The following is a 14,869-nucleotide window of genomic DNA, read 5'->3' as shown; positions in this document are numbered from 1 at the left end:
GCACCACCATGAAAAGACTTCATGGATTTTGGGCTGATGTCTTTTTTCCATTTCCTAATCCTTTAAACGCCCTTACTCTCCCTTATCCCTTTTCACCTAGTGCTGGAACCTCAGGCCAGACATTTTTTTTATATCATCACACATCTTGATGTATTTATGTACATTAATGCAGATATATATTCGGGCGTTTGGGTTCGATTTAGCGATGATTGCGTATCGTGCGGTGTAAGAAAGAACACTTGAGTCTGTCACCTGACGGAGTCAATCTCTCTCATTTTATCTCGGTCATCAAATTTACTAATATATTTTGGGGCCATAATAATTTCCTCAATATCACATGAAAACTCCAGAGGTATGCTGCACCTTTCAAAGTCTTTTAGTATTCCCTGGTTTCTTCGTTAATCAAGGGACTCTCCCAACCTATTTACTCCAACAAACCCTGTAACGTTTGCCTCTCTTCTCGCAGCAAATTTAACACAAAATCGACGGATTTTTAACCTTTTCCAATTCTTTAATTTACGTGTTCTCTCAGGAATCCCAAATAACCGCAATGTATTCCAAATGTGGCATAAATAAAGCGTAGGTAACACTTTCTTTCCTATTTTCTTTTCCATTACGTTTTCCAAACGGACCGGTCGTATGAAACCTAGCTTCTTCATGTTTGACTTGCATATTCTTGCCACGTGACATTAATTACCCCAATATTCACATATTTCCACCCCCCTTCCGCTCCCAATACCTTCCATATTATTCCCACACTTGTAAAAATTGCCCTCCCAACTCTTTCCCCACCTTCCACTTCCATCCAGCGTCTCCTGCCCCTTCCGCAATAACCTTATCCTCAGTTCCTTCCTTCTATTCCTTGTGAAAGACGGTTTGACCACCGAAAATTCGAAAAAGTGCGAGTTGACGATTTGAGAATTTTTCTGTTCAGTAGTTTTCTAGGGTACGGACTGAGAGTGAGAAAGTGATGGAGCGTTCTGTATGTGATGGGTGGCAACTATTGAAATGAAGGTATTGTTGGTCGGTTTAATGTGGACTGAGGTGTTAAATTTCAATGCCTATCTCTCTATTCGTGGCCTCCGTCTCCCCCACGCGACACCCCCTCCCAACAGAAATACATGGACCAGCAACTAGACTCTCTCAGAAAACGCGGGTACCCTGGAAAAATACTGAACAGTAAAATTCTCAAACCGCAAACCCAATACACTCTTCTCCTCAAACCAAACCGCCCAAAATGCCATAACCTTATCACCACTTTCTTCCCCGGGACCCATAAAATTAAACATATAATCCGTTAACTCTTCCCTATTATTAATAACAGTCGGTCAACATCACTTCTATGCCCACATTGTCCCTCCGTTTCGTTTTAACGCCCGTCGAGCTTGCGAGACATCTTCAAGTCGACACGACCATCTGCGGACACCCCCGTCTTTTCTCTGCCCCTGCCCGCACCATGCAATCGCCCAAGCTGCAAATGCTGCCGTCTTCTAAGACCCGCCACCTCCCTTACTACCAATTCCCAACCCGACATCACCTGCACCTCAGGAAACATTATATAGCGCCTCTCCTGTAACTTCTGCCCTGCCTTCTACGTGGGTAAATGCACCAACACCCTTTCCCTTCGCATGAATAACCACCGCTATTCCACCAAATCTCCCACCTTCCTTAATTAACCCATCCCTATTCACACTGCTTCCCACGACCAATCTTTCGACGACTGGTTCTCTGTTTCGGTGATTGAAACACTTCCCAAATCTGCTAGGAGCAAAAAGGTGAGAACCCGCGAGATGGCGCATATCTGGGTGCTCCAGTCATTTAATCCTCCCGGACTGAATCAAGTCCACTGAATCCATCCAATAGCCGCCTTAATAAACCCTCCCACCCCCTTGTCCGTTTACTATTCGTCCCTTACGTCTTACTTACTTTACTATTCGTCCCTTACCATTCTCCCACATATATCCTCACCGCTCTTTCCTTGAGAACGGCATGCTGATGATGACGGCCGTGCCGTCGATACGTCAAAACTACACATGTGAGTGTCCTTTCTTTGTGTTTCTATGTTTTAAAAATCTATATCAGTGTTTATAAACACACACACACGTACACATACACGCACACACATCTATATACACTGAATTGGCATAAACACTTGGACGGCACATTAGAACACAAATATAAATAGAAAGCATGCTTTCTATGCATTTATTGTGTTCTATATCATCGCTATGTGTATATATATTTATGTAATTATTTATTCATCTTTACACACACTTGAATTTATCTCTCGAGGAGAGTTTGACTCCCGTGGACTGCTACAGGGCACGAGGCGCGTTCGCGTACAGACACGAGTCTCTCTAAGATGGGGGGGAGGCACGACGACGACAACCTTCGGAAAGAGGGCGGGAGGCAGATGACACATGGGCCGAGGATCCTCCCGTCTAGGAAAAGAAGCCAGCAGTCCCGTCCACCGCCCGCCCATAAGGGGAGAAGAGAGAGAAGAAAAAAGGTCTTTTTCACAGCACACCCCTTCCTCCTCCCTTCAGGAGCATGAGCGAGAGAAGATGAGCGAACAAAACAAACATATTTCCCTTCCCCCGCCGACCGGGGGAGCTCTCTCTCTCTCCGCGAAGGAAGAGGGGGAAGATGCGGCGTTGCCGATTCACGGAAAGGGTTTCTCGGAAGATGTTATCCGAGGAAACGATTGCAACGGTTTTCCCCTCCCGGAGCATTGAGGGAGGGGATGAGGACCAAGAAAGGGGAGGGAGAGGGGATGTGTACCGCCGAATGAGAAGAACAGCTGAGAGCGGGCGGCCGAACGCGTCCCAAGTTCACTTTCGACGACAGGACAACGCACTGCGGAGAAATCTCATAAATAAATTAACGCTTATCTCTTCAGTTGGCGATATCGCTATTAAAATGTACTAGGTACACCACACTTAGGTGGGAGATATCATATAAATGAAATTGTTGAGAGGGAAACTGTAGGATTGAAAGGTATTCAATGTTACTAAACCCACGAACGATAAATGATTTAAAAAAATCGTTGATGAAGTTGTCCATGAAAAAAACTTCACTCGGTGGCATAGTTGTTCGCCATTATTCTAGCTAAGTATAATGGTATTTCAACCATTATCACTCATAAATCCCGCCTGGGTGAAGGAATAGTTTAAAATTACATACTGTGCTGCCTGCTAAGAATTCCGCTGGTCCCTACCATATTGGTAATATAAATTTCGGATGGTGAATGCCCGACCTGGGATCAACACCTGCCGCACACCTTATTGATAGTCAGCGGTGTATCAGATGTATAGGGTGCCATCGAAAGCACTAACATAATATAATTCCACTGCATTCTTTTGGTTTATACGTACAGAGGATGAGGAAAATGTAATGTGAGTCACGATAAGGAAAAGTTGAACCATATGATCGTACACACACCTTTATAGATTAAATAGATATGTCAAGCACGCGATAGAGGTGAATGTCGGCAAGAAAAAAGGAACAGGAGCAGTGAGACAAGTAAAATGGGATATTAGAGAGTACGATCTATTAGGACGCACAAGAGAGTTGGCATTGGCAGTAGGGGAGATTGGTGAGTTACATTCAAGTAACCTTCGGATTGAAGCACTCGACGATTGCTTTACTGAAAGAAGTCCGATAACGGGATGCAAACGTACGCGATGGAGATGATTCAGCGAGGAAAATAGAGGAAACAGTGGGAGAAAACGAACTTTTTTATTTGCTCATCATTTTCCAGAGAACGCCAACACTTTCGAACTTGAGTTCCAACGATTGAAAACATTTGAAGGGTATTTGATGAGCTAAATAATATAAAAAAGACAAAATAATAACGGGATCAAAACAAAAATCCGATCCGAAAACCGATAAACTATTACGAAAAATACCACGCTCGAATTAGAGAATTACCCAATACAGCAATTTCAAACAGAAAAAAAACTTTATTTTATCATCATTTTTTTATTACACAGCACCCTGCAGGCCATCGCTTGGGTGTGTGGCAGGGGGTGATCACACACTAGACTACTTTTGACCCAAAATACTTTTCCCTCCTAGCGCGGTCGGACAACGTTATTCTGATCCCTAAATCGTTCGTGTGAAAAATTAAATCTAAAATATATCTGTTCAATACTTAATCCCTCCCAATACATTGATATGATCTCTCCTACCGTATTATAATGGGGCAAACAATACATTTTCAACATCATCGCTAAAGTGAGACATCCTTCCAATTTATGCAAGAGATTTAATAAGTAATTTAACATTCGTTCCGTGAGTAATTCCCGATCAAGCTCCTCTAATAATTCATATACGCTTTAAGTTTCCGCATGTGAAACGCCATGAATTAATGTATTTGTAGTGCGAATCAGGGGAAAATAACTGAGAAAAAAGCGTAACTGATGACCAAGGAAAAGGGAAGTGGAGTAATACCTACGAGGTAGAAAGTACATATAATCCACGTCGCATTTCAACTGCAGTGGCGAGAGGTAAGCGCGCTGACCCTTTCTTAAACGTAATAAAATAAAGAATAAGGCGGTCGAAATGAAGCATTGAAAAAAAAAGAGAATAATTTCTGCCTGCACCAAACCGGTCCGCGCGAGAACGGTGAATGGGAGCAACCTGTCGTAAAACTGGAAATAAATGAATAACAAATCGTCCATAGACGTGAAAAACATGCCAGATCCCACCATTCGCTTGTTAGTACGAAAAAAAAATTGAGCCGAAATTATATCCATGAAATATTGTGCCGGGATATGATTAAAGACTATAAAGCAATAAAAATTAGGGTAAATTTGCATATTCTTCCACCCCACACTTTTTTTCGATAAATGAATTCGGATCGAAAATGAACACGCTGTATCAATTCTTGGGTGCGCTCACTTAATCACTATATTCGTACCTATCTGTGGCCGTTTACGATAGCACAACGCAGAGGAACAACGACGAAGTCGATTCCACTCCAACGAGACTGGGATAACTTTTGGAGAGATCGACTAAACACGGAGAATGTAGGGGTGAAAATGCCTTGATTCGAAAAATCTTTGCGCCGAAGAACGCTGTGATTAAATTGTAAATATAGGTACCAGTACACGTCGCCTGTAATTTTAAAAACCTGATTTCGATAAGCACTCGATAAGACAAAAGGAATTTCCTAACGGAAAGACAAGGTCACAAAGTATGATTCCCTTGAACATATTTAAATGAAGTGCCCGAGGTAAAAATATAGTATGAGACGTGGGAGGTGTGGGTCAAAAATGAATGTGCATTGGATGTGTCCCACGCTGCTTTTGTCATGTTGAGGGAAAAGGATGAAAGTCTATTCGCAATACATATATAACTGAGAAGAGGAAGGAAGGGAGGAAGGTGTAGCCCGTGAAATTCGTGACTGAATGCGGTTGACAGGACAAGCCAAGGAATATTAAAATTCTCGGAAACAAAATGTGTAACCAGAGAATGAACAAACCGTAATCTTGCATCAAAAACTCATTCAACGTAAATTTGCATGATCATGGATTTACTGTAGAAATTAGCCAAAGGAATAAAGTTTCTAATCGTAATCTAAAGCCATGTTATTTCTTGGAGCCTAACACGAAATGGAACGGCGCGAATGATATGTATACATGTTTGCCTAAATCTTCAAGCACCAAAAATATTCCGGCGAGCAGCATACAAATTTTAATTATTCCTTACATCGCACTAAAACGGACACCGAATATACTAACCCAAAATGGTGCAAAAAGTGAATAAACAAGCATGAAAAAACAACGTCCGCGCGATATCAGTCGTAATATAAATAGAAATATAGAAAGAGGACAACTGAAGACTTTTTAGTAACTAAAATTTATGGAATATTAAGCGTTGATACCTCATGCCTGGTGCAGAATACAACCCTCTGCCACACACCCGGGGAAGGTAGATTTCAGGACACCTTGTTCATGCAATTAATAAATCATCCGGTATGCTGAAATAATTAGCGCGGCGGATATTGTATTCGCGGGGGAGAACCGATGCTGAACGTAGTTTTGACATTTTTAAGCAACAAAGGCATTTCCTATGCAGGGAATTTTTCGATATTTATTATTTTCACTTTCAAAATTCACAGCCTCCATTATATCAGTGAACGTTTAGGAATAATATTACACACGGAAACTATTTTAAAAAATGTTGGTAGACATCTCATTGGTTTATGTCGCGCTCCCCTAGTACTGGCAACAGAGAACAAATAAGCACAGTGAGCACATCACTCTGAACCTTGAGTCGCGAAATACTACAGGGATGATATTTTTTTCTCTTGGTGCACAAAAGTATGTTTCATTCCTTTAAAATACTTCCGCGATTCCAAATACTTTCGAGTCGTTGGTGTCTTTTCCGCATGAAGGCCAAAAGGAAAACATTTTCGGCGAACGGGGCCGACAAAATGTCTTGACACGAGGAGAGAGAGAAAGAGTAAACACGCTGAATCCAGGAATGGGCAGGAGTGAGGCGCGTGCCGGGGGAGCGAGCGGACGGTCGAGCGAAGGGAGAGCCGAAAAACAACCCAACAAGGAGCCCGCGATGCTGGGATCAGCGCGACTGTTCGTATTTCTACACGCTCGAATTCTTAACCAGCTCTACAAAAATACACAAGGCTATCAATAATATTGCACGTAAATTACACGAAATTTTGCACACATTCGATTCCGGAAACAAATACGGGTGCGAATCTTGACGCATATAAATAAAACCGAAGTCGTTGCTTTCCAACAAGGAACATAATGAAATTGTCACAAAGCAAAAAACCAACACACGATTAATTCTGCCAATCCCAATTATGCCGGAGCGACTGACTATAAAATAAGCCGGTCGTGTCATCCCGGAGCGCAGCATGCTCGGAGACGAAACTCAGTTCGCGAGTCACAGCTCAAATCTCGTATCGAAAGAAATAAATTACTGGTGATTTTTATTTTCTTCTGAAGAGAAAATAGCTTCACTTCGCGGCCAATGGAAAACAAAATACGACTTCGCCTTAACACTCATAAACAGTAGAAATATAAAACATTCCCCCTCAAAAGAACAGCGTAAAAAAAAGCCATTTCTATGAGAATAAAGCGCTGACAACCCACCTTCCACAGTCACAAATTAAATATCTGAAGGCAGCGAAAAATGTGCACACAAAAGACTTACATTAACAAAATTTTTAACTCGCGTAAAAAAATCTCGAAAGCACCCGAGATTTTAGCGGGTAAAAGATTAATTAAAAGAAATATTGTACGTACCGAAGAGATGAGGCAGCGAATGGTGATATGGAACTTTCAGGCACTTAAGGAGTAAAAAATATGAAGGTGTAAACAACTATAAACAACTGTTTGACGCGAAAATTCACAAGCAGTCACACGGCCCATGCACTACTCCAGAGGAGCATCAAGATTATGGCTGACTCTTTCAATGAATGAATGAATTACGTAAAAGTCTTCCCTGATTGGCGAGCAACCCATACCCGGCAGTGACGTCCTATAGAACACTAAACACATGAAGTTATATACTAAATTTAAAATTATCATCTCTTAAAGACTCAAAACACTAATTAAAATTTAAAAAATAATATTTATTGCCATAAAAAGGAGTAGTAATCGAATTATCTATTCGTAAAGGAATTTCAAGACATTGAATTGTGTACACTATTCTTCCTGTCGCCATCTTGAGCCGGAGTAGACGACAGAGCGCAAAGTAAGAGGAATATAAGTTAATATAATGAAATAACATTGTGTATTATTATCATAAATGCGAAAGATTCATAATATAGCGATGATTATGCTATTGAATAAACCGATTATTTGGTATGTAAAATCTTTTAATTTATATCTCCTTATTGTTTTGATCCTTGCAGAATGATTACTCAAGTCATAATGAATTTAAGGAGAGAGGCTCCTGTACTCTTTAGAAGAAATATAGGAATATGTGCCCCTGCTCTGCAAAAAGCAACGGATCCAATTCAGCAGTTATTTCTTGATAAAGTTCGTGAATACGGCAAGAAGAGCAAGTGAGTTTCGTTCCCATACTTTCGGTAATATATATTCAACATTATTCACCATTAAATAACTTCCCCTTATTCCTCAGATCAGCAGGGGGAAATTTAGTCGAACCTTCCCCTGATATTGAACGCGAACTCAAGTCCGAATTGGCTAAGGTAACTATGCAATACGGTGGAGCGGCTGGCGAGGACATGACCAAATTTCCTGATTTCAAGTTCCAGGGTATGGAGTAATTTCTATTTTTTTTAATCCTTAGTTTGGTCGGAACTGCTGCTAATTACTACTCTTCTTTTTTTCAGACCCCAAAGTGGATCCCATATAAATTCCCATCAATAGTGACGAAACGTGAATATGTACAGTTGTTAAATAAACAATTTTAGGTAATTAGTATCAATATTTTCATTTGTAATTAACCTAATACAATTAAAAGTCATGGAAAAGTTTATCCTTAATTTATTTTAGCTATAAGTAATGAAGTTTAACAAATATTTATTTGGTCATATTAAAAAATTAAGTCCTCATCCTTAGCATTATTTTCTTTCATATTGTACTTACTTGTGCGTATATCTATGGAGCCTAGGATTATTTGCATACTATCTGGCAAATATTTATCAATGGTCACTCAGTAAGAAAGAGGAAGGTTTTCCCCATTGATTAAATTTTGTAATTAATATTTGAAGAGAGAAATTACTTTCAGGATTGGTTTCACATAAATTTCGAGTTCATCACGCAGTTTAGTTACCAGACTTGAAATGTCGGTATATAGAGGCAGTAACAATGCAAATATATAATCTTTTACCATTAACCATAATTATTGTTAAATTTACCGCAAGGTATAAATTAACCAGTGCCCTTGAGTGACTGACCGCATATTCTTATGGTTGAACTCCGAGGTAGAGGTCTGAAGCAGTGAACTGTTTGATTAACCTATTCAAGTAAGTTTTCTAAACTTTGTTTACCTCTGCTCTGGGAAGCAAGTTTATGTTGCAGTATTGTTTGTAAAAGGTAATGTATGGTTTCGATGTTGATCTACTTCTTGGTGATTCATTTTTGTTCCACATAATGAGATACTTTATTTTCCGAGTCAAAACTTTCAGAATTCGCTAGAATAATTTACATGTGGTGTGCAATTGAAAAAACCGTAACCCAAGCTTGGCTGGTAATCTTTTGCTCCAGGTCCATTGATTGCCCATAGGTAGTACTATGGAAATTATATATGGGTCTGAATGATGAATTTTTGTGGCAGGGAAAAGTGACATGCATGCATTGATAGCTCGACAAACCTAAATAATAAGAGAACTAGCGGTCTATCGAAGTTTTAGTTCAACCTACATATCCCTTCCTTTTTAAATACAACAGGCGTTATAAAGTTTATATGATGACTCTCCTGTGTTCAGAGATTTCTTTGGGGGGGGGGGGGGGGGGGGGAGAGAGAGAGAATAGTTGGAGAGAAAAACTTTTCTTCATAAGAGATTTACTTCCACCATATTAGACCATACTGAAATTGGAGATTTCAACCAAAGATTTTAAAATTTGAGAAATATTTTCTGTAATACCAATGTCTTGTCTTAAGCCTTCTATTAATCTCTTAGACTAACATTTTTAATTAATTAATCACTTGTGACAGATTCAACCCTTATGCTGCCAAGTAATGGGAGCCGTTTATAAAAGTGAAATCAATGGAAATTTATTTTGTCCAGATGTATGCACACAAAACTATAGGATAGGTTCTTCATTGAAGCATTTTTTTAATATTCCCATTTCATAAAAGGAAATAATAATGAAATACTTTTACAATGGTGTATACCATAATTGGTAGGTGGGGTAATAAAGCCTGGTAACCTTTACTTTATTGAAAGATCCATTTTTCTACTATGGAGTAAGATATATACGTGCACTCGGAACTGCTTGTCTCACATATCAACTTTCATCAGGTGCGAATTTTTTTCCACCGAAGAATTAAACATTACTTTGACATGAGAGAGCGATTATTTGAGTATTGTATGCACAATCCACCAAGTTCCAAGTAGTCTTGTGTGAGTGGAAAATTTGACATGTCTTTTTTCAAGTATGATTGATTGAAGCCAATCCATCACAACTAGGTACATGATTTTTTTAGTTGGATCAAAAAAAAGTTCTAATTCTGTAGAAATATATGCTGGCTTGAAAAGAGACTTCATGGGTAGGTAAAAGAGAAACCTTGTATTCACAGGTATTGTGATGGAAGCCAAAAAAAAACCTTTCCTCATATTATAATTCAGAATTAGGGGAGAAATTCTGGTATAGCCCACAAAGTAGGCACAAATGAATATTAAAACCACTTACCATCTGCCTTGCCCTTTGCTTCACAGAAAAAATTTGGGAGGGATACAGGTTCACCTTGCTTGGTGTTGATACTCTGGAAGAGAGATAGATCTACTTTTTTAATGACCAAATAATACCACTTCTGATATATTAAATGCTATACCTTGGTAATACAAATACAGGGTAATTTGGTCATTGCTTTCCAATTCCACCATATCACACATTAAAAATATGCAGTCCATTTTACTTACTTCTTGACTGATAACACGCATATGTATTCACTTTCTTGGAATAACTCTTTCATATTTGTGTGACAGAAATTATGTCTACTACCCAAGAGCTAAAAAATATGCCTTGGAATCGAATCCTCATTATAGGGGGAGCAATCATGTATATCATGCCTGGGAGGTCACTAGATTCTAACTTACAAAAAGTACTCTTGCCTTGATAGGATACAAATCATCTTACCCTATTCTCTGTTTTAATCTGGTCTATGAAAAGGAATGCTTTGGATTTACAGCAGTCAAAATTTGTAGTCGAGCTACATATTTAGCTTTGCATATAACAATACATTCAAGCAATGATGAAAATTCCAAAATAAATCAATTACTGCATTAATTTAGGAAGTTGTCAAAAATGTGAACCAAGACAGCAACATGGGTAGACATAATTAAACAGAGAAGCAGAGAGGGGTGCTTAACATCTTAAATAAGTTCCTTTGTAAACATTAACCTGCACAGTAGGGATATTTTTTAAATTTATTAATCATACTTAAAAAATATCAAACATTTTACTTCTAAACACCACAATTTCAGCCTTTTTTTTATCACTCAAGTTGTTAAAATACGCACACCAGCACTATCGTTTTATTACTTTGTTGGAACACTTTCTTTATTATGTGATAACATCCATACTACGTTCTCCAATAGGAGAGGCATATCAAATTGTTCTGCAATCACTTTAAATGTTCTGATTTGCCTCAATAAAACCTCTGCCCCATTCAACACTTTAAAATCACCTGCACACGCACAGTAATCCGCAATATTTTCCATTTTAATCTGAAAAAAAAGGAGGAGGCACACCAAATTAATGCTGAGTGTTATCTCCATACTCAAATAAAGCTTGAAGTTGTCCCATGAAATAAAATAGCAACTCATGAAGAGCTCAAATCAATAGATAATAATGCATTCCAGAGCATACATACTGTGAAATTATTCATAGTTTTGATTAACAAAAAGCAAGCAGTAGTGCTCTATTTGGAAGCAAGTGGTGACTCAAAAACACAATGTGAGATATTAATGAATGACTTTCACTGATGCAATGAAGTTTTGCCAGGAAACCAGTTTTATAGGCAATTAGCCTATACTCACGAAAGCGATGTCATGGCAACAAACATCATAGGGCAATGAATGCTATGTGATGTTCAATGCTACTTTCTGGAGTAGAATATTAATTATATTTGGAGTGTAACAAAAAATTACAATCAATAATTACCTGGTGACATTTTATACATTGAAGATCCTGCAGCATATAAGCCATTGACTTCCGGTGCACAATATCAAGCAATGAATATTCAATTTCTGAATTATCATAAGGAACTTGACACAGTGGGCATATCCAAACATTCCTGCCAGACAAAATAAAGTTGCATGTCAATTTCTTAATGAGTTGATACCAATGCTTCCATGAATGTCGAAGACTCAACAGTATTATAATGAAGTATTAGGATGAACACAGAGTAAAAGTCACAGTAAAATAACTCGTACATAAGATGCATTATAACATTGCACTAATTATTCTGGTAAGATATAAGTCCAAATATTTTATACCTGATAATGTAACAATATAGGCAAATATAAACTACTGCGATAAAGAGCCGAAATATATTGGAGTAGAATTTTTACTATTTCCATGCATGCTCAGACTTTTCATTGGTTTCTTTAATTAAGATCAGACTGCTTATCATAAAAAGTCACTCGCAAGCAACAGGCAAATCTGTTATCATCTTTATCACTGTTAAAAAGATGAACCTTCAAGGAGCAGAATCTCACAGAGGAAGGGGGCTCCTGAATGATAAATATAAATGAATTTCCCACGGATAATAATTCCCATTTACCTTCCATTTTCCTCAGCCCTGTAATTGTCCTTGCATAAGTCAATGTCTCTGCAGTGATTACATGACCTACATATCACTTCTGGCAAGACATATGATATGCAGGGATCATGCCACTCAGCCTCCTTGCTGAATTCACCTATACCAATGAGACGAAGTAAATTCCTACGAAGTTTGGAGACTTCTTCGGACACACTGCTGTCAAGGGAAAGGACCTGGAAAAAAAATTAATGAACATCATTTGAACAAGTTATTTTCCATCATCATCTGTGTCCTATGGGAATACACTTGCATTTCAATAAAAAAAGAATGAGTTGAAATCAAGCATCACATGCTGAGAGACTGGTATTCTACCCAATCTAACACCATTCCATGAGATAAGCTAGAAAAAATTATGCCTTGATTATATCATTTCATGGCATATAAATCACTTCAAGCTTTAGTTTGCCAGTCAGCCAAGGGTTTACAAGCATTGCTGAGCATATTAAAAAGCCTGTGATGGTATTTGATGAGAATAAATGTAAGCAAACAAGAGTTAAAAGTTTCCAAGAAAGAGAGAAGCTAAGTTATATATTAGATTAGGAGCTAATGAGCTAGAGCAGGTGGAACAGTTTACCTATTGCAAGAGTGTTTTGGACCAAAATGATAAAAAAGTAAGGAGTTGCATTAGGTAAAAAAGTTTTCTCGAGGAGGAAGAAATTGATGACAGGGGCTTTGAGTAAGGATGTTAAGAAAAGGCTCATCAAAACATAATTATGGGCATGGTTATGTACGGCACAGAAACATGGTCAATGAAGCAGATATTTAGGCATACATTGGAGGCTTTTGAGATAATGTGGGTGTGTGGAAAAGGATGGGAAAGGTGAAGTGGACAGAAAGGATAACAGACGAGGAAGTGGTGAGCATGGTAGGGGAGCAGAGGGGATCGTTGGGAGAAATCCAAAGCAGTCGGGAAAGATGGATTCAGAGCATTTCAATTCACGATAGGATGTTGAAGAATACTTTGATATATAGAGGGGAGAATGATTGGCAAATGAGGAAGGGAGGAAAGAAGTATATGGAATTGAAGGGAATCTAAATGTATAGTGTCAGATATTGGATAGTGTTTTTTAATGGGAGGGGCAAGTGAATGTATTGTTGTACAATTGAATAGGCTGCGCCCATCCAAAACCTACCTTAAATAGTAGAATATCAATAATAACAAATATTTTTAAGTGACTAGCAATCAAACCTCACTCTACCGTCATTAGTTCTAAGATACTATAATTAGTTAAGTATACTGGTGTACAGAATGCACCATTTAAAGAAAACATGGCAAACATCAAAATACCCCAACCAAATTGAATGAGTCTACATTTAATTGCTTTTCGATCACAGCAAAGTATGCTTAATTATTTTAGGTGAGAGTGCTAACATCCAAAAGAGCCAGGCTTCCAGGAATTTGGTCATTGTCTCTGTTAACATTTTCATAAATATTTTTAGGGAATTGTGAATCCATTTTTATTAAAATTTAACATTCTTGTCAGTTATATTGATTTCAATGTGCATATGTACTATGCATTTACCATAACTTTGGGGAAATCAAAGAAAATTTTATTTCCAATGGATCAAAATATGCTATGAAGTTTGCAAACCATGTGTAGCTTCTGTTTTTGTATCAAATGATGCATTCAACCTGAAATTCCACAATTATCACGGGTAAAGTGGTAAAAAAGGCATAGAAATTTGTACTTTAAAGCAAAACTAAACAAAATCAATTAACTCATGAAAAATGTTCAAATTTCAGGTAATAAACTGCGATGAGACAATTCACATTTTTCTTGTCCCTTCTTACCCACCTGTCACCCTTGCTCATTATGTATGAACTAATGTTTGTACCTGAATTAAATTTCATAATAATTATTTATGCATTACGACACTTGAAATTTTAGAAAGACACCATCTATTATACAATAACTGTAACATTAATTCAGAAGCATCTGGTCAAATATCAACTACACTAATGAGAATTATCTAAAACTGCCATTACAAATTTAGGAAAACATGAAAAGTTTATATTATGTCAAATAATATAATTAAATTATAATTAAATATATTATGTCATCAATACACAATTATGCATTATTTACAGCAAAATGGGATGAAAAATGTGTATTATGCGAGAACAACAGCGGAATAAAGCAAAAAAATAAAGAGAGAATATTACATCCCACAAAGGGGGGATTTCTTGACAAAGGAAGGAGTTTCATTTAAACCTCTAACCTTGCAAACAGCTTTCACAAATCCCAAGGCTGGACCAATCTTTTCGTGCTCCATAATCACACCTAGAGAATCTTCGCTGTCTATCTCTCGAGACGGCATCTTTTTATGGATCTTCTGAGTTATACTGTTAAAAATTAAAGGCAAATAAAGCATTAGC

The 14,869-nt window shown here is 38.0% G+C and overlaps 3 protein-coding genes across 3 annotated transcripts in view; 1 reads left to right on the top strand and 2 right to left on the bottom strand.

Moving 5' to 3' along the window:
* pnt (ETS transcription factor pointed) overlaps window positions 1-7,381 on the bottom strand; it is a 677,261-nt gene extending 669,880 nt beyond the window's left edge. Inside the window, exon 1 of the mRNA XM_071598027.1 lies at window positions 7,278-7,381. The gene's annotated coding sequence lies outside the window, so the exon portion shown is untranslated. The remainder of the gene's footprint in view (window positions 1-7,277) is intronic.
* A 302-nt stretch (window positions 7,382-7,683) lies between these two features.
* Window positions 7,684-8,476, top strand: ATPsynCF6 (ATP synthase, coupling factor 6). The gene is made up of 4 exons (XM_071597682.1): window positions 7,684-7,728; window positions 7,889-8,041; window positions 8,119-8,255; window positions 8,333-8,476. Exons 2-4 carry the CDS (start codon window positions 7,890-7,892, stop codon window positions 8,353-8,355), a joined length of 312 nt encoding a protein of 103 aa, XP_071453783.1. The 5' UTR covers window positions 7,684-7,728; window position 7,889; the 3' UTR covers window positions 8,356-8,476.
* A 2,670-nt stretch (window positions 8,477-11,146) lies between these two features.
* PolE1 (DNA polymerase epsilon catalytic subunit 1) overlaps window positions 11,147-14,869 on the bottom strand; it is a 53,393-nt gene continuing 49,670 nt past the window's right edge. Inside the window, exons 33-36 of the mRNA XM_071598026.1 lie at window positions 14,713-14,836; window positions 12,454-12,665; window positions 11,832-11,964; window positions 11,147-11,395 (exon numbers count right to left, since the gene is read on the bottom strand). Of these exons, the coding sequence (XP_071454127.1) occupies window positions 11,207-11,395; window positions 11,832-11,964; window positions 12,454-12,665; window positions 14,713-14,836 (658 nt within the window). The 3' untranslated portion in view covers window positions 11,147-11,206. The remainder of the gene's footprint in view (window positions 11,396-11,831; window positions 11,965-12,453; window positions 12,666-14,712; window positions 14,837-14,869) is intronic.

Source organism: Hetaerina americana, unplaced genomic scaffold (genome assembly GCF_022747635.1).
Source record: "Hetaerina americana unplaced genomic scaffold, ioHetAmer1.1.p SCAF_9, whole genome shotgun sequence".
Lineage (NCBI taxonomy): Eukaryota > Metazoa > Arthropoda > Insecta > Odonata > Calopterygidae > Hetaerina > Hetaerina americana.
Note: the sequence above shows the minus strand (reverse complement) of the source record. Positions and strands in the feature narration are given on the sequence as shown.